The sequence below is a fragment of the Pleurodeles waltl genome, chromosome 10 (genome assembly GCF_031143425.1).
Source record: "Pleurodeles waltl isolate 20211129_DDA chromosome 10, aPleWal1.hap1.20221129, whole genome shotgun sequence".
Classification (NCBI taxonomy): domain Eukaryota; kingdom Metazoa; phylum Chordata; class Amphibia; order Caudata; family Salamandridae; genus Pleurodeles; species Pleurodeles waltl.
The window spans coordinates 3,178,067-3,196,424 of NC_090449.1; the positions used below are offsets into that span (position 1 = coordinate 3,178,067).

At 46.9% G+C, this 18,358-nt stretch overlaps 1 protein-coding gene across 1 annotated transcript in view; it reads right to left on the minus strand.

Annotated features, from left to right (window-relative positions):
- Window positions 1-18,358, minus strand: part of LOC138260865 (protein SET-like) — a 93,275-nt gene that overhangs the window by 24,889 nt on the left and 50,028 nt on the right. The window contains exon 6 of the mRNA XM_069209298.1: window positions 11,315-11,433. Within this exon, the coding sequence (XP_069065399.1) occupies window positions 11,315-11,433 (119 nt within the window). The remainder of the gene's footprint in view (window positions 1-11,314; window positions 11,434-18,358) is intronic.

Here is an 18,358-nt window from a genome sequence, read left to right on the forward strand (position 1 = left end):
ATGTCAAAAACAGCCAGTATCACCAAAGGCATATCCCACATCAAAACTCTGAAGTTGCTAATACTGCAGAGTCAGCTGAAGCGTTAAGGATTGGTTTAAAAAACAGCAGGATTTTGGCACAGATATTGGGTCTTTAACCAGTGAATGAAAATGTCACTTACCCAGTGTACATCTGTTCGTGGCATCAGTCGCAGTAGATTCGCATGTTTTGCAATAGCTCGCCATCTGGTGTTGGGCCGGAGTGTTACAAGTTGTTTTTCTTCGAAGAAGTCTTTCGAGTCACGGGACCGAGTGACTCCTCCTTTTGTCTCCATTGCGCATGGGCGTCGACTCCATCTTCGATTGTTTTTCCCCGCAGAGGGTGAGGTAGGAGTTGAATTGTAGTAATAGTGCCCATGCAATGGAGTGACTAAGTATGCACCTATTTAAGGTTGAGATGATACATATACAAATAGTTGAAGGTAACTTCCAAACTGCTACAGGCTCCCGGGGAGGCGGGTGGGCACATGCGAATCTACTGCGACTGATGCCACGAACAGATGTACACTGGGTAAGTGACATTTTCAGTTTGATGGCATCTGTCGCTGTAGATACGCATGTTTTGCATAGACTAGTAAGCAGTTATCTCCCCAAAAGCGGTGGATCAGCCTGTAGGAGTGGAAGTAGTCTAAAATAATGTTCTTAATACGGCTTGACCTACTGTGGCTTGTTGTGCGGATAACACGTCTACACAGTAGTGCTTGGTGAATGTGTGAGGCGTAGACCATGTGGCTGCCTTACATATTTCTTGCATTGGGATGTTTCCTAGAAAGGCCATGGTAGCACCTTTCTTTCTGGTTGTGTGCACTTGGTGTAATGGGCAGTTGTCGTTTAGCTTTAAGGTAGCAGATTTGGATGCATTTAACTATCCATCTGGCTATACCTTGTTTTGATATTGGGTTTCCTGCATGAGGTTTTTGAAATGCAATAAATAGTTGTTTAGTCTTTCTGATGTTCTTTGTTCTGTCAATGTAATACATCAATGCTCTTTTGACATCTAATGTATGTAGTGCCCTTTCAGCTACGGTATCTGGCTGTGGAAAGAACACTGGAAGTTCCACGGTTTGATTTAGATGGAACGGTGAAATAACCTTTGGCAAAAATTTAGGATTGGTCCTTAGGACGACCTTATTCTTGTGTAGTTGTATAAAAGGTTCCTGTATTGTAAACGCCTGAATCTCGCTTACTCTTCTTAGGGAAGTAATGGCGATGAGAAATGCAACCTTCCAGGTTAGGAACTGTATTTCGCAGGAGTGCATGGGTTCAAAAGGTGGACCCATAAGTCTAGTTAGGACAACATTTAGGTTCCATGAAGGAACAGGTGGTGTTCTTGGTGGTATAATTCTCCTAAGGCCCTCCATGAATGCTTTAATGACTGGTATCTTATATAGGGAAGTTGAATAGGTAGTCTGCAGGTATGCAGATATTGCTGCAAGGTGTATTTTAATGGAAGAGAAAGCCAGGTTAGATTTTTGTAAGTGAAGCAAGTAACCCACTACATGTTCTGGAGGTGTGTGTAATGGTTGTATTTGATTAATATGGCAGTAGCAAACAAACCTCTTCCATTTACTTGCATAGCAGTGCCTGGTGGATGGCCTTCTGGCTTGTTTTATGACTTCCATACATTCTTGGGTAAGTTGTAAGTGCCCGAATTCTAGGATTTCAGGAGCCAGATTGCTAGATTCAGCGATGCTGGATCTGGGTGTCTGATCTTTTGGTTGTGTTGTGTCAACAGATCTGGCCTGTTGGGCAATTTGATGCAGGGTACTACTGATAGGTCTAGCAGCGTTGTGTACCAGGGTTGCCTTGCCCAAGTTGGTGCTATTAATATGAGTTTGTTTTGACTGAGTTTGTTTACCAGGTAAGGAAGGAGAGGGAGAGGAGGAAAAGCGTAAGCAAATATCCCTGACCAGTTCATCCATAGGGCATTGCCTTGGGACTGTTTGTGTGGGTATCTGGATGCGAAGTTGTGGCATTTTGCGTTCTCCTTTGTCGCAAACAAGTCTATCTGAGGTGTTCCCCAGAGTTTGAAATAAGTGTTCAGAATTTGGGGGTGAATTTCCCATTCGTGGACCTGTTGGTGATCTCGAGAGAGATTGTCTGCGAGTTGATTTTGGATCCCTGGTATAAATTGTGCTATTAGGCGAATTTGGTTGTGAATTGCCCAACGCCAAATCTTTTGTGGTAGCAGGCTTAACTGCGTGGAGTGCGTCCCCCCTTGCTTGTTTAGATAATACATTGTTGTCATGTTGTCTGTTTTGACGAGAATGTATTTGTGAACTATTATTGGTTGGAAAGCTTTTAGTGCTTGAAAAACTGCTAGAAGTTCTAGGTGATTTATATGCAGTTTTGTTTGATGTACGTTCCATTGTCCTTGTATGCTGTGTTGATCGAGGTGTGCTCCCCACCCTGTCATGGAAGCATCTGTTGTTATTACGTATTGTGGCACTGGGTCTTGGAAAGGCCGCCCTTTGTTTAAATTTATGTTGTTCCACCACAGAAGCGAGGGGTAAATTTGGCGGTCTATTAACACCAGATCTAGAAGGTGACCCTGTGCTTGTGACCATTGTGATGCTAGGCACTGTTGTAAGGGCCTCATGTGCAGTCTTGCGTTTGGGACAATGGCTATGCATGAAGACATCATGCCTAGGAGTTGTAGTACCATCTTTGCTTGTATCCTTTGTGTTGGATACATGCGTTGTATGATGGTGTTGAAATTTTGAATTCTTTGTGGACTTGGAGTGGCTACTCCTTTTGATGTGTCTATTATGGCTCCTAGGTATTGTTGTACCTTGCGCGGCAGAATTTTGGATTTTGTGAAGTTGACGGTGAACCCTAGTTTGAAGAGGGTTTGTATGATATGATTTGTGTGATTTGAGCACTCTATTAACGAATGGGCCTTGATTAGCCAGTCGTCTAGATATGGGAACACATGTATTTGCTGCCTTCTTATGTGTGCAGCGACTACCGCTAGACATTTGGTAAAGACTCTTGGTGCGGTTGTTAATCCGAAAGGCAGTACCTTGAATTGGTAATGTATTCCTTTGAATACAAACCTTAGGTATTTCCTGTGCGATGGGTGTATTGGTATATGGAAATAAGCATCCTTGAGGTCTAAAGTTGCCATGTAGTCGTGTAGTTTTAGCAATGGCAATACTTCTTGTAGTGTGACCATGTGAAAGTGGTCTGATTTGATGAAAGTGTTCACTACTCTGAGGTCTAGGATTGGTCTCAGCGTTTTGTCCTTCTTTGGTATCAGAAAGTACAGTGAGTAAACTCCTGTGTTTATTTGTGTGTTTGGCACTAATTCGATTGCATTCTTTTGCAATAGTGCCTGCACTTCTATCTCCAGGAGATTGGAATGATGTTTTGTCAAATTTTGTGCTTTTGGTGGTATGTTTGGAGGGAATTGTAGAAATTCTATGCAATAACCATGTTGGATAATTGCTAGAACCCAAGTGTCTGTAGTGATTTCCTCCCATGCTTTGTAATAATGACTTATTCTTCCCCCCACTGGTGTTGTGTGGAGGGGGTGAGTGACATGTGAGTCACTGTTTAGTAGTAGGGGTTTTGGGGCTCTGAAATCTTCCTCTATTCCTAGGGAATTGCCCTCCTCTATATTGTCCCCGAAAACCTCCTCTATACTGTCCCTGGTAACTGGACGGTGTTGCTTGTGGGGTGCTGGCTTGTGTGCTCTGACCCCAAAACCCCCCTCGAAAGGGTGTTTTACGGAATGTGCTGTAATTGCCTCTGCTCTGCGGGGAGTAGAGTGCGCCCATGGCTTTGGCAGTGTCCGTATCTTTTTTGAGTTTCTCAATCGCTGCGTCCACTTCTGGACCGAACAGTTCTTTTTCGTTAAAAGGCATATTGAGAACTGCTTGTTGAATCTCTGGTTTAAATCCAGACGTTCGGAGCCATGCATGCCTTCTGATAGTTACAGATGTATTAATTGTCCGTGCAGCTGTATCTGCAGCGTCCATGGAGGAGCGGATCTGGTTGTTGGAAATGGTCTGTCCCTCTTCAACCACTTGTTTTGCCCTATTTTGTAAGTCCTTGGGCAGATGTTCAATGAGATGTTGCAACTCGTCCCAGTGGGCTCTGTCATAGCGCGCAAGTAGTGCCTGGGAGTTCGCGATGCGCCACTGGTTTGCAGCTTGTGCTGCGACTCTTACCAGCTGCATCGAACTTGCGGCTTTCTTTATCTGGGGGTGGTGCATCTCCAGATGTGTGGGAGTTGGCCCTTTTCCTAGCTGCTCCTACAACGACAGAGTCTGGTGGCAGCTGTGTAGTGATGAAAACCGGGTCTGTAGGAGGCGCCTTATACTTTTTTTCCACCCTTGGTGTGATAGCCCTACTTTTGACCAGCTCCTTAAAGATGTCTTTTGCGTGCCGGAGCATACCAGGGAGCATAGGCAGGCTTTGGTATGAGCTGTGGGTGGAGGAGAGTGTGTTGAATAAAAAATCATCCTCGACCTGTTCTGAGTGGAGGCTTACGTTGTGAAATTGTGCTGCTCTAGCCACCACTTGAGAATACGCGGTGCTGTCCTCTGGTGGAGACGGCTTCGTAGGGTATGCCTCCGGACTGTTATCTGACACTGGGGCGTCGTATAGGTCCCATGCGTCTTGATCTTGGTCACCCTGGCTTATGGTGGTGTGAGCTGGGGAGTGTGATGGAGTTTGTGCTGGTGAGACGTTAATTACGGGCGGAGGAGAGGGTGGTGGGGTACCTCTTTTCACCACTTTTGGTTGTGGTGTCGGTTCAGTTTGGAACTCCAACCTTCTCTTTCTTCTAATGGGGGGGAAGGGTGCTTATTTTTCCTGTCCCCTGCTGTATGAAAATACGCTTTTGCGTATGGTCTACATCAGTTGATTGTAGCTCTTCCTCAAACCTATGCTTTTGCATTTGGGAGGTTAGCGAGTGCTCTTCTGTATAAGAGCCTGAAGCTGGGTCGCTTGCAGTTTGTTTCGGCACCGAAACCCTGTCTGCGTGTTTTTTCGGCTCCGAGGTGACTTTTTTCTTTTTCGGGGCCGAAACCTCTCGGCGTCGATCTTCTTCGGTGCCGCTGTCTCGGCGGCGAGCAGTGTCCACACCGGCATCTCGGTGTCGAGGCTTGTCTCCAGCACTTTCTCGGTCCCGAGAAGGCTGCGTGCAGGTGTCTCGACCGGAGTCGGACGATCTCGGCACTGTTTGGGCCTTTTTCGGTGCTGACGGACGGTCACCGAATTTATGGGTGGAGCCATGGCCTGATGGCAGTGGCGTCCCCTGGGCCTTGTAAATCTTCCTCTGTGTGGTTTTCGACGTCTTACTCACGGTTTGTGTATCGTCGAATCCTTCGGAGTCCGATTCTTGGATCGAGAAGGTACCTTCCTCTTCTTGTTCCTCGAACTCTCGGTGGGCTGTCGGCGCGGACGCCATCTGAAGTCTTCTGGCTCGACGGTCTCGGAGTGTTTTTCGGGACCGGAACGCACGACAGGCCTCGCAGGTGTCTTCACTGTGCTCAGGTGACAGGCACAGGTTACAGACCAAGTGTTGGTCTGTATAGGGGTATTTATTGTGGCATTTGGGGCAGAAACGGAACGGGGTCCGTTCCATCGGCGTTCTTCAGCACGCGGTCGGGCCGACCAGGCCCCGACGGAGGATCGAAAAACTACCCCGAAGGGCACCGGAGCTCTTCGATGCGGTGTTGAATCTAACTACGCCGATCCCGAACGCAACAATACCGACGAAAATCTTCCGAAATTAGCTATCTTTCCGTTCCGAAACTCGGAGCGACAGGAACACGTCCGAACCCGATGGCGGAAAAAAAACAATCGAAGATGGAGTCGACGCCCATGCGCAATGGAGACAAAAGGAGGAGTCACTCGGTCCCGTGACTCGAAAGACTTCTTCGAAGAAAAACAACTTGTAACACTCCGGCCCAACACCAGATGGCGAGCTATTGCAAAACATGCGTATCTACAGCGACAGATGCCATCGAACTTAAATTTATTCAGGACACTTGGAATAGTGTTGGATTGATTTTAGGGAGGGTAGCAGAGTGAGTGCGGGTCAGGCAGTCCAGGAAGAAACCCAAAGTCAACAAATCCCAAAATCATGGTACCTCGCTGGTGCTACACCACATGGAAGGCCTCAACTCCTTGGGGCCTAAAGGCACGCCAGAGGAAGTCTGTAAGCATCCAAAGAGCTAGAGAATGACTCCAGTGAACTCTGGACTTTTTTTGGTGTGTCCACAGAAATTCTGGTTGTGCAAGAACCAATTTCAGAATTGGCTCTGAAGTTGTCTGACTTCTGGAGTAATATTGAAAAGAGTGGGGCTGACCCGGCAAGTGGTGCGAAGAGTTCTGCTTCGATTTCTTGTGATTCTTCTTAGACTTACCCGATGATTTCAACATCGACGAACCTTTGAAGTGGCTTGGACAACTCCGAGAGCAAAAACTGGGACAAACATTGAACCCAGACCACAACTTGGGAGTGTTTCAGTGGAGGAATCCTTTTGTATTTGACACTAGAGCTTGGCCTTGTGGTCCCTGATGGCTTTTGGGTTCATCAACACAGTCACTGCAGGTCTTGCACTTGTGGCCCACCCCACAGATCACAGGAATCCATAGGTAAGGGATTTGTCTGTGACAGTCCCTACAGGGCTTGAAAAATTCTGGAGGTGACGTTCCTTGTATTCTAGAAAAAACTGAGCAAATGTCCGAGACAAAAAGTGAGCTCCCGATCCGCGTGTGGCGGAGAGTAAAGAAAGTGACATCAGCACACAGGTGTGGCACTTAGGTGCCCTGCACGCCATGTACAGAGGGGAATAAATGTCAGTGCGGAGCCTCACAGCGCCACCTGATTGTGCATTCAGATACTACTGAACAGCTTCCAGAACCAGTCTGATGCCTGTGGAATATTCAAAAGGTGAGTGAGGAATATGCGGCTACAGGTCTCTATTAGAAACAGAAGATTACCAGAAGACTAGACAGTAAGTGCAGAAATCAAAGAAGTTGAGGCAAAACATACTTATCTGGCGAGATTTGAGGGGAGCTCAAATGGACTACCTTCAAATGACAAGTGACAGAAATGAGACATATGGTGGGTGTAGGAAAGTACCAGCTTGCCTGGCATGTTACCCCCATTTTTCACTGTATATATGTTGTTTTAGTTGTATGTGTCACTGGGACCCTGCCAGCCAGGGCCCCAGTGCTCATAAGTGTGCCTGAATGTGTTACCTGTGTTATGACTAACTGTCTCACTGAGGCTCTGCTAATCAGAACCTCAGTGGTTATGCTCTCTCATTTCTTTCAAATTGTCACTAACAGGCTAGTGACCAATTTTACCAATTTACAATGGCATACTGGAACACCCTTATAATTCCCTAGTATATGGTACTGAGGTACCCAGGGTATTGGGGTTCCAGGAGATCCCTATGGGCTGCAGCATTTCTTTTGCCACCCATAGGGAGCTCTGACAATTCTTACACAGGCCTGCCACTGCAGCCTGAGTGAAATAACGTCCACGTTATTTCACAGCCATTTTACACTGCACTTAAGTAACTTATAAGTCACCTATATGTCTAACATTTACCTGGTAAAGGTTGGGTGCTAAGTTACTTAGTGTGTGGGCACCCTGGCACTAGCCAAGGTGCCCCCACATTGTTCAGGGCCAATTCCCCGGACTTTGTGAGTGCGGGGACACCATTACACGTGTGCACTACATATAGGTCACTACCTATATGTAGCTTCACAATGGTAACACCGAATATGGCCATGTAACATGTCTATGATCATGGAATTGCCCCCTCTATACCATCCTGGCATAGTTGGCACAATCCCATGGGTCTCTAGCACAGACCCTGGCACTGCCAAACTGCCTTTCCCGGGGTTTCACTGCAGCTGCTGCTGCCAACCCCTCAGACAGGTTTCTGCCCTCCTGGGGTCCAGCCAGGCCTGGCCCAGGAAGGCAGAACAAAGGACTTCCTCAGAGAGAGGGTGTTACACCCTCTCCCTTTGGAAAATGGTGTTAGGGCTGGGGAGGAGTAGCCTCCCCCAGCCTCTGGAAATGCTTTCATGGGCACAGATGGTGCCCATTTCTGCATAAGCCAGTCTACACCGGTTCAGGGACCCCTCAGCCCTGCTCTGGCGCGAAACTGGACAAAGGAAAGGGGAGTGACCACTCCCCTGACCTGCACCTCCCCTGGGAGGTGCCCAGAGCTCCTCCAGTGTGCTCCAGACCTCTGCCATCTTGGAAACAGAGGTGCTGCTGGCCCACTGGACTGCTCCAAGTGGCCAGTGCCAGCAGGTGACGTCAGAGACTCCTTCTGATAGGCTCCTTCAGGTGTTGCTAGCCTATCCTCTCTCCTAAGTAGCCAAACCCTCTTTTCTGGCTATTTAGGGTCTCTGTCTTTGGGGATTCCTTAGATAACGAATGCAAGAGCTCATCCGAGTTCCTCTGCATGTCTCCCTTCACCTTCTGCCAAGGAATCGACTGCTGACCGCGCTGGAAGCCTGCAAAACTGCAACAAAGTAGCAAAGACGACTACTGCAACTCTGTAACGCTGATCCTGCCGCCTTCTCGGCTGCTTTCCTGGTGGTGCATCCTGTGGGGGGTAGTCTGCCTCCTCTCTGCACTAGAAGCTCCGAAGAAATCTCCTGTGGGTCGACGGAATTGTCCCTCTGCAACCGCAGGCACCAAAGAACTGCATCACCGGTACCCTGGGTCTCCTCTCAGCACGATGAGCGAGGTCCCTTGAATCCAGCAACTCTGTCCAAGTGACTCCCACAGTCCAGTGACTCTTCAGTCCAAGTTTGGTGGAGGTAAGTCCTTGCCTCCCCATGCCAGACTGCATTGCTGGGAACCGCGACTTTTGCAGCAACTCCGGCCTGCGTGCACTTCCGGCGGAAATCCTTTGTGCACAGCCAAGCCTGGGTCCACGGCACTCTAACCTGCATTGCACGACCTCCTAAGTTGTCCTCCGGCGGCGTGGGACTCCTTTGTGCAACTTCGGGTGAGCACCGTTTCACTCCACTTCGTAGTGCCTGTTCCGGCACTTCTGCGGGTGCGGCCTGTTTCTGAGAGGGCTCCTTGTCTTGCACAACGCCCCCTCTGTCCCCAGACGCAATTGGCGACATCCTGGTCCCTCCTGGGCCACAGCAGCATCCAAAAACCCTAACCGCACGATTTGCAGCTAGCAAGGCTTGTTGGCGGTCTTTCTTCAGGAAAACACTTCTGCACGACTCTCCACGGCGTGAGGGATCCGTCCTCCAAAGGGGACGTTCCTAGCCCTTGTCGTTCCTGCAGAATCTTCAGCTTCTACTGTCCAGTAGCAGCTTCTTTGCACCCACAGCTGGCATTTCCTGGGCATCTGCCCATCTCCGACTTGCTTGTGACTTTTGGACTTGGTCCCCTTGTTCCACAGGTACCCTCGTTTGGAAATCCATCGTTGTTGCATTGCTGATTTGTGTCTTTCCTGCAGAATTCCCCTATCACAGTGGTTTCCAAACATTTTCGACCCACGGCTCCCTTGATCTATTGGCCACTGGCTGCGGCTCCCCATTATGTTACTTTTTGTTGGCGGGTGGGGGATGTAAGCCTGGCCTAGGGAGTACATCCATTTTTCTCCCTGAAAAGAATTGGGATGACGCCAATGAAGGTATTGTAATTCTATATATAACTGTAAAAAATAAAAATGTAACAGTTGTTTAATTACAGCATGCATAGGGTTTTTTAGTAAGGGGAAAATATTGGTTGACGGTAACCCTAGTAAAATGGGCAGGTCTCATTTTTATGTAGTTATAACATAACTGTTTAAATATTGTGAAATGTAGAATCCCTTTAGTTGTGTTTAACCACCAGAGGGCGCTCAAGGACAAAATTAAAAAAGAGCTGCTACAACTGAGTAGTTTTATTTTGTACGAACTGGCCCAAGGGCTATAAATAGCTCAGTGGTTCCCAAACTGTGTGCGGCGCCCCTGGCTAGTTTTGATGGCGCACCAGCGAGCCGCGGCGCACAGATTGGGAACCACTGCCCTATCACAACTTCTATGTCCTTTGGGGAACTTTAGTGCACTTTGCACTCACTTTTCAGGGTCTTGGGGTGGGCTATTTTTCTAACCCTAACTGTTTTCTTACAGTCCCAGCAACCCTCTACAAGGTCACATAGGTTTGGGGTCCATTCGTGGTTCGCATTCCACTTTTGGAGTATATGGTTTGTGTTGCCCCTATCCCTATGTGTCCCCATTGCATCCTATTGTAACTATACATTGTTTGCACTGTTTTCTAATACTATTACTGCATATTTTGGTATTGTGTACATATATCTTGTGTATATTTGCTATCCTCATACTGAGGGTACTCACTGAGATACTTTTGGCATATTGTCATAAAAATAAAGTACCTTTATTTTTAGTATATCTGTGTTTTGTGTTTTCTTATGATATTGTGCATATGACACTAGTGGTACTGTAGGAGCTTCACTCGTCTCCTAGCTCAGCCTAAGCTGCTCTGCTAAGCTACCATTATCTATCAGCCTAAGCTGCTAGACACCCTATACACTAATAACGGCTAACTGGGCCTGGTGCAAGGTGCAAGTACCCCTTGGTACTCACTATAAGCCAGTCCAGCCTCCTACAGTGGGCGCTAGGGTTTACTATGCTCTCAACACTAGCTGAAATTTAAATCACTTTCAATGAGGTACGGTAAGCTATGTTTCACAATACACATTGCTATTTTGACATTACTAAGGAGATGATTTAAACAAATGTTTATATGAAAAATTCAATGCTGGGGAGGTTTCGGTAATGCCGGTTGTTGACAGCTTAACAAATCAAACATAAATGTTTAGTTCTCACTCGTATAACAGCAAGTGTGAAAACGGAGGTATACCCGGCAGATTCATTTGTGCCCCACACTCCAGGCGGAGCATTACGATCAGCACACAACTCGTGACACCTAGAAATGCCTGCAAGAACCCTAAGGAAGGGTTTCGCAGACTGTGCCCTTGTGAAGTGGAATATATTCACAACACCAGAAGCATCAGAGTAATGCCTCTGTGAAACAATCTGTTCTAAGAGGCTTAACGTCCAATGATACCACTCACTAGGTGCAAGTTGGTTCAGTTTTAGGCACTATAATAATGATGGTTGACTAATCTGGCTCGGCAAGCATTTCAAAGAAGCCTGAGGTGTGCATTTGCCTACCATTTCATGGGCGATCCGACCTGTGGCCATCTGCGCTCTACTGGAGATCACCCCCAAAGGACAATTGGCTTCTAAGATGGACTGGGCTTACCTTCTAGACGTTTCTCTTCCTCGTCTGTGATCTCCTGCACGTCCTGCTCCACTTCCTCCACTTGTTCTTCGCAGTCGTCATCCACTATCAACACACAGTCATCACCATTCTCTGTTTCACTGAAAGAAGAGCAAACCACAAGACCCGGATAAGCAACAACATCAGATTATAATAAGAGTGTGGTTTCACAGCGAAAGAAGCATGACCTAGAACAGATGTAACATGTACTACCAGACATAAAAACCTATTTCTTACAAACTCCCAAGATGCTCAAAGCACAGGCAGACTACTTCCCCCTTGCTGGTCTCCCGTTAAAGCCCTGACCTGGCAGTACCCATTCTACAACTGGGCTTCATAGCTACCTTCTGCTAACGCAGTGGTTTTACACATACCATCGCAACCATACATTCACCATCAAGGAATCTTCCTTGATAGTGGAACATGAGAAAATATATTTCCCCATTAGAAAAAATGAGAAATGTGTCCCCCATTTTGTTTAAAAAAAAGAAAATGCAACTCAACACCTGGAGTCGCCCATTTATGGTAGTACTGTGTATGTAAGATGAGTGCTGGGGGTCTGTGGGACACAAGTTGAATGCCTCTCGTCAACCACGGCACATGACGGAAAATAATAAATGGCTTCCTAGTTCTCTCAGAGAATTCTTCATTGAATTCAAACACTGAATAATCCCACCCACGTGCACTGATCCCGGACCTCTTCTTTACAATATGTTTTCTTAAGTGTATATGTTCACCTTTCTTCAGTAAGGTCTGGAGAGACACTGAAGACAATGTTTTGAAGCCTATAAGGAAGGCTACATTGGCCAACTGCATTTAAAACAAGCATTTGCAATGCAATAGGTCTCGCATTTGCTTGAGTTTAAAGCTATTGGCATTGTAAATTCATAATGGACTTTTCTTGCCACATAAATTGGTGAACCCTGCCTCATTTTGGTCTTTTCCGGTCACATAATTCCAGTTGCCCTGCAAGCCACTGAAGCACTTCCATTTACCTTCTCTCTCGATCTGCAGCCAAAAATGAAAATGCTGCCATTTAGCATCCTAATTTAAGTCTGTCATGCTAATTCCAATAGAATACCACTTTCACCACCCCTCCATCAGAGCTGCTGGCTAACAAATCCTAACACAAGACCGCCATGGATGAGATGACAAATAAATTAATAAATTATAAGTGTAATAAGGGTGTTAAGTTGTCCTGAATCATGGTCATAAGTGCAATACGGAGAGATTAATAAAACGCATACAATTATCCTGTAAATCCAATAATGAAAATGTCACTTACCCAGTGTACATCTGTTCGTGGCATCAGTCGCAGTAGATTCGCATGTTCTGCAATAGCTCGCCATCTGGTGTTGGGCCGGAGTGTTACAAGTTGTTTTTCTTCGAAGAAGTCTTTCGAGTCACGGGACCGAGTGACTCCTCCTTTTGTCTCCATTGCGCATGGGCGTCGACTCCATCTTCGATTGTTTTTCCCCGCAGAGGGTGAGGTAGGAGTTGAATTGTAGTAATAGTGCCCATGCAATGGAGTGACTAAGTATGCACCTATTTAAGGTTGAGATGATACATATATAAATAATTGAAGGTAACTTCCAAACTGCTACAGGCTCCCGGGGAGGCGGGTGGGCACATGCGAATCTACTGCGACTGATGCCACGAACAGATGTACACTGGGTAAGTGACATTTTCAGTTCGATGGCATCTGTCGCTGTAGATACGCATGTTCTGCATAGACTAGTAAGCAGTTATTTCCCCAAAAGCGGTGGATTAGCCTGTAGGAGTGGAAGTAGTTTGAAATAATGTCCTTAATACGGCTTGACCTACTGTGGCTTGTTGTGCGGATAACACGTCTACACAGTAGTGCTTGGTGAATGTGTGAGGCGTAGACCATGTGGCTGCCTTACATATTTCTTGCATTGGGATGTTTCCTAGAAAGTGTGCCCTTGGTGTAATGGGCAGCTGTCGTTTAGCTTTAAGGTAGCAGATTTGGATGCATTTAACTATCCATCTGGCTATACCTTGTTTTGAAATTGGGTTTCCTGCATGAGGTTTTTGAAATGCAATAAAGAGTTGTTTAGTCTTTCTGATGTTCTTTGTTCTGTCAATGTAATACATCAATGCTCTTTTGACATCTAATGTATGTAGTGCCCTTTCAGCTACGGTATCTGGCTGTGGAAAGAACACTGGAAGTTCCACTGTTTGATTTAGCTGGAACGGTGAAATAATCTTTGGCAAAAATTTAGGATTGGTCCTTAGGACGACTTTATTTTTGTGTAGTTGTATAAAAGGTTCCTGTATAGTGAACGCCTGAATCTCGCTTACTCTTCTCAGGGAAGTAATGGCGATGAGAAATGCCACCTTCCAGGTTAGGAACTGTATGTCGCAGGAGTGCATGGGTTCAAAAGGTGGACCCATAAGTCTAGTTAGGACAACATTTAGGTTCCATGAAGGAACAGGTAGTGTTCTTGGTGGTATAATTCTCCTAAGGCCCTCCATGAATGCTTTAATGACTGGTATTCTATATAGGGAAGTTGAATAGGTAGTCTGCAGGTATGCAGATATTGCTGCAAGGTGAATCTTAATGGAAGAGAAAGCTAGGTTAGATTTTTGTAAGTGAAGCAAGTAACCCACTACATGTTCTGGAGTTGTGTGTAATGGTTGTATTTGATTAATATGGCAGTAGCAAACAAACCTCTTCCATTTACTTGCATAGCAGTGCCTGGTGGATGGCCTTCTTGCTTGTTTTATGACTTCCATACATTCTTGGGTAAGTTGTAAGTGCCCGAATTCTAGGATTTCAGGAGCCAGATTGCTAGATTCAGCGATGCTGGATCTGGGTGTCTGATCTTTTGGTTGTGCTGTGTCAACAGATCTGGCCTGTTGGGCAATTTGATGCAGGGTACCACTGATAGGTCTAGCAGCTTTGTGTACCAGGGTTGCCTTGCCCAAGTTGGTGCTATCAATATGAGTTTGAGTTTGCTTTGACTGAGTTTGTTTACCAGGTAAGGAAGGAGAGGGAGAGGAGGAAAAGCGTAAGCAAATATCCCTGACCAGTTCATCCATAGGGCATTGCCTTGGGATTGTTTGTGTGGGTACCTGGATGCGAAGTTTTGGCATTTTGCGTTCTCCCTTGTCGCAAACAAGTCTATCTGAGGTGTTCCCCAGAGTTTGAAATAAGTGTTCAGAATTTGGGGGTGAATTTCCCATTCGTGGACTTGTTGGTGATCTCGAGAGAGATTGTCTGCGAGTTGATTTTGTATCCCTGGTATAAACTGTGCAATTAGGCGAATTTGGTTGTGAATTGCCCAATGCCAAATTTTTTGTGCTAGCAGGCTTAACTGCGTGGAGTGCGTCCCTCCCTGCTTGTTTAGATAATACATTGTTGTCATGTTGTCTGTTTTGACGAGAATGTATTTGTGAACTATTATTGGTTGGAAAGCTTTTAGTGCTTGAAAAACTGCTAGAAGTTCTAGGTGATTGATATGCAGTTTTGTTTGATGTACGTTCCATTGTCCTTGTATGCTGTGTTGATCGAGGTGTGCTCCCCACCCTGTCATGGAAGCATCTGTTGTTATTACGTATTGTGGCACTGGGTCTTGGAAAGGCCGCCCCTTGTTTAAATTTATGTTGTTCCACCACAGAAGCGAGAGGTAAGTTTGGCGGTCTATTAACACCAGATCTAGAAGGTGACCCTGTGCTTGAGACCACTGTGATGCTAGGCATTGTTGTAATGGCCTCATGTGCAGTCTTGCGTTTGGGACAATGGCTATGCATGATGACATCATGCCTAGGAGTTGTAATACCATCTTTGCCTGTATCTTTTGTGTTGGATACATGCGTTGTATGATGGTGTTGAAATTTTGAATTCTTTGTGGACTTGGAGTGGCTACTCCCTTTGATGTGTCTATTATGGCTCCCAGGTATTGTTGTACCTTGCGTGGCAGAATTTTGGATTTTGTGAAATTGACGGTGAACCCGAGTTTGAAGAGGGTTTGTATGATCTGATTTGTGTGATTTGAGCACTGTATGAACGAATGGGCCTTGATTAGCCAGTCGTCTAGATATGGGAACACATGTATTTGCTGCCTTCTTATGTGTGCTGCGACTACTGCTAGACATTTGGTAAAGACTCTTGGTGCGGTTGTTAATCCGAAAGGCAGTACCTTGAATTGGTAATGTATTCCTTTGAATACAAACCTTAGGTATTTCCTGTGCGATGGGTGTATTGGTATATGGAAATAAGCATCCTTGAGGTCTAAAGTTGCCATGTAGTCGTGAAGTTTTAGCAATGGCAATACTTCTTGTAGTGTGACCATGTGGAAGTGGTCTGATTTGATGAAAGTGTTCACTACTCTGAGGTCTAGGATTGGTCTCAGCGTTTTGTCCTTCTTTGGTATCAGAAAGTACAGTGAGTAAACTCCTGTGTTTATTTGTGTGTTTGGCACTATTTCGATTGCATTCTTTTGCAATAGTGCCTGCACTTCTATCTCCAGGAGATTGGAATGGTGTGTTGTTAAATTTTGTGCTTTTGGTGGTATGTTTGGAGGGAATTGTAGAAATTCTATGCAATAACCATGTTGGATAATTGCTAGAACCCAAGTGTCTGTAGTGATTTCCTCCCATGCTTTGTAATAATGACCTATTCTTCCCCCCACTGGTGTTGTGTGGAGGGGGTGAGTGACATGTGAGTCATTGTTTAGTAGTAGGGGTTTTGGGGCTTTGAAATCTCCCTCTATTTCTAGGGAATTGCCCTCTATATTGTCCCCGAAAACCTCCTCTATACTGTCACTGGTAAGTGGACGGTGTCGCATGTGAGGTGCTGGCTTGTGTGCTTTGACCCCGAAACCCCCCTCGAAAGGGCGTTTTACGGAATGTGCTGTAATTCCCTCTGCTCTGCGGGGAGTAGAGTGCGCCCATGGCTTTGGCAGTGTCCGTATCTTTTTTGAGTTTCTCAATCGCTGTGTCCACTTCTGGACCGAACAGTTCTTTTTGATTAAAAGGCATATTGAGAACTGCTTGTTGAATCTCTGGTTTAAATCCAGACGTTCGGAGCCATGCATGCCTTCTGATAGTTACAGATGTATTAATTGTCCGTGCAGCTGTATCTGCAGCGTCCATGGAGGAACGTATCTGGTTGTTGGAGATGGCCTGTCCCTCCTCAACCACTTGTTTTGCCCTATTTTGGAAGTCTTTGGGCAGATGTTCGATGAGATGTTGCATCTCGTCCCAGTGGGCTCTGTCATAGCGCGCAAGTAGTGCCTGGGAGTTCGCGATGCGCCACTGGTTTGCAGCTTGTGCTGCGACTCTCTTACCAGCTGCATCGAACTAGCGGCTTTCTTTATCTGGGGGTGGTGCATCTCCAGATGTGTGAGAGTTGGCCCTTTTCCTAGCTGCTCCTACAACAACAGACTCTGGTGGCAGCTGTGTTGTGATGAAAACCGGGTCCGTAGGAGGCGGCTTATACTTTTTTTCCACCCTTGGTGTGATTGCCCTACTTTTGACTGGGTCCTTAAATATGTCTTTTGCGTGCCGGAGCATACCAGGGAGCATAGGCAGGCTTTGGTATGAGCTGTGGGTGGAGGAGAGTGTGTTGAACAAGAAATCATCCTCGACCTGTTCTGAGTGGAGGCTTACGTTGTGAAATTGTGCTGCTCTAGCCACCACCTGAGAGTACGCGGTGCTGTCTTCTGGTGGAGATGGTTTTGTAGGGTATGCCTCCGGGCTGTTATCTGACACTGGGGCGTCGTATAGGTCCCATGCGTCCTGATCTTGGTCACCCTGGCTCATGGTGGTGTGAGCTGGGGAGTGTGATGGCGTTTGTGCTGGTGAAACGTTAATTACGGGCGGAGGAGAGGGTGGTGGTGTAACTCTTTTCACCACTTTTGGTTGTGGTGCTTGTTCCGTCTGGAACTCCAACCTTCTCTTTCTCCTAATGGGGGGAAGGGTGCTTATTTTTCCTGTCCCCTGCTGAATGAAGATACGCTTTTGCGTATGGTCCACATCAGTTGCTTGTAGCTCTTCCTCAAACCTATGCTTTTGCATTTGGGAGGTTAGCGAGTGCTCTTCTGTATAAGAGCCTGAAGCTGGGTCGCTTGCAGTTTGTTTCGGCATCGAAACTTTGTCTGCGTGTTTTTTCGGCTCCGAGGTGACTTTTTTCCTTTTCGGGGCCGAAACCTCTCGGCGTCGATCTGTTTCGGTGCCGCTGTCTCGGCGTAGAGCCGTGTCGACACCGGCATCTCGGTGTCGAGGCTTGTCTCCAGCACTTTCTCGGTCCCGAGAAGGCTGCGTGCCTGTGTCTCGACCGGAGTCGGACGATCTCGGCACTGTTTGGGCCTTTTTCGGTGCCGAAGGTCGGTCACCGAATTTATGGGTCGAGCCATGGCCTGGTGGCAGTGGCGTCCCCTGGGCCTTGTAAATGTTTCTTTGTGTGGTTTTCGACGTCTTACTCACGGTTTGTGTATCGTCGAATCCTTCGGAGTCTGAGTCTTGGATCGAGAAGGAACCTTCCTCTTCTTGTTCCTCGAACTCCCGTTGGGCTGTCGGTGCGGACGCCATTTGAAGTCTTCTGGCTCGACGGTCTCGGAGTGTTTTTCGGGACCGGAACGCACGACAGGCCTCGCAGGTGTCTTCGCTGTGCTCAGGTGACAGGCACAGGTTGCAGACCAAGTGTTGGTCTGTGTAGGGGTATTTATTGTGGCATTTGGGGCAGAAACGGAACGGGGTCCGTTCCATCGGCGTTCTTCAGCACGCGGTCGGGCCGACCAGGCCCCGACGGAGGATCGAAAAACTACCCCGAAGGGCACCGGAGCTCTTCGATCTTCGATGCGGTGTGGAATCTAAGTACGCCGATCCCGAACGCAACAATACCGACGAAAATCTTCCGAAATTAACTATTTTTTCCGTTCCGAAACTCGGAGCGACAGGAACACGTCCGAACCCGATGGCGGAAAAAAAAACAATCGAAGATGGAGTCGACGCCCATGCGCAATGGAGACAAAAGGAGGAGTCACTCGGTCCCGTGACTCG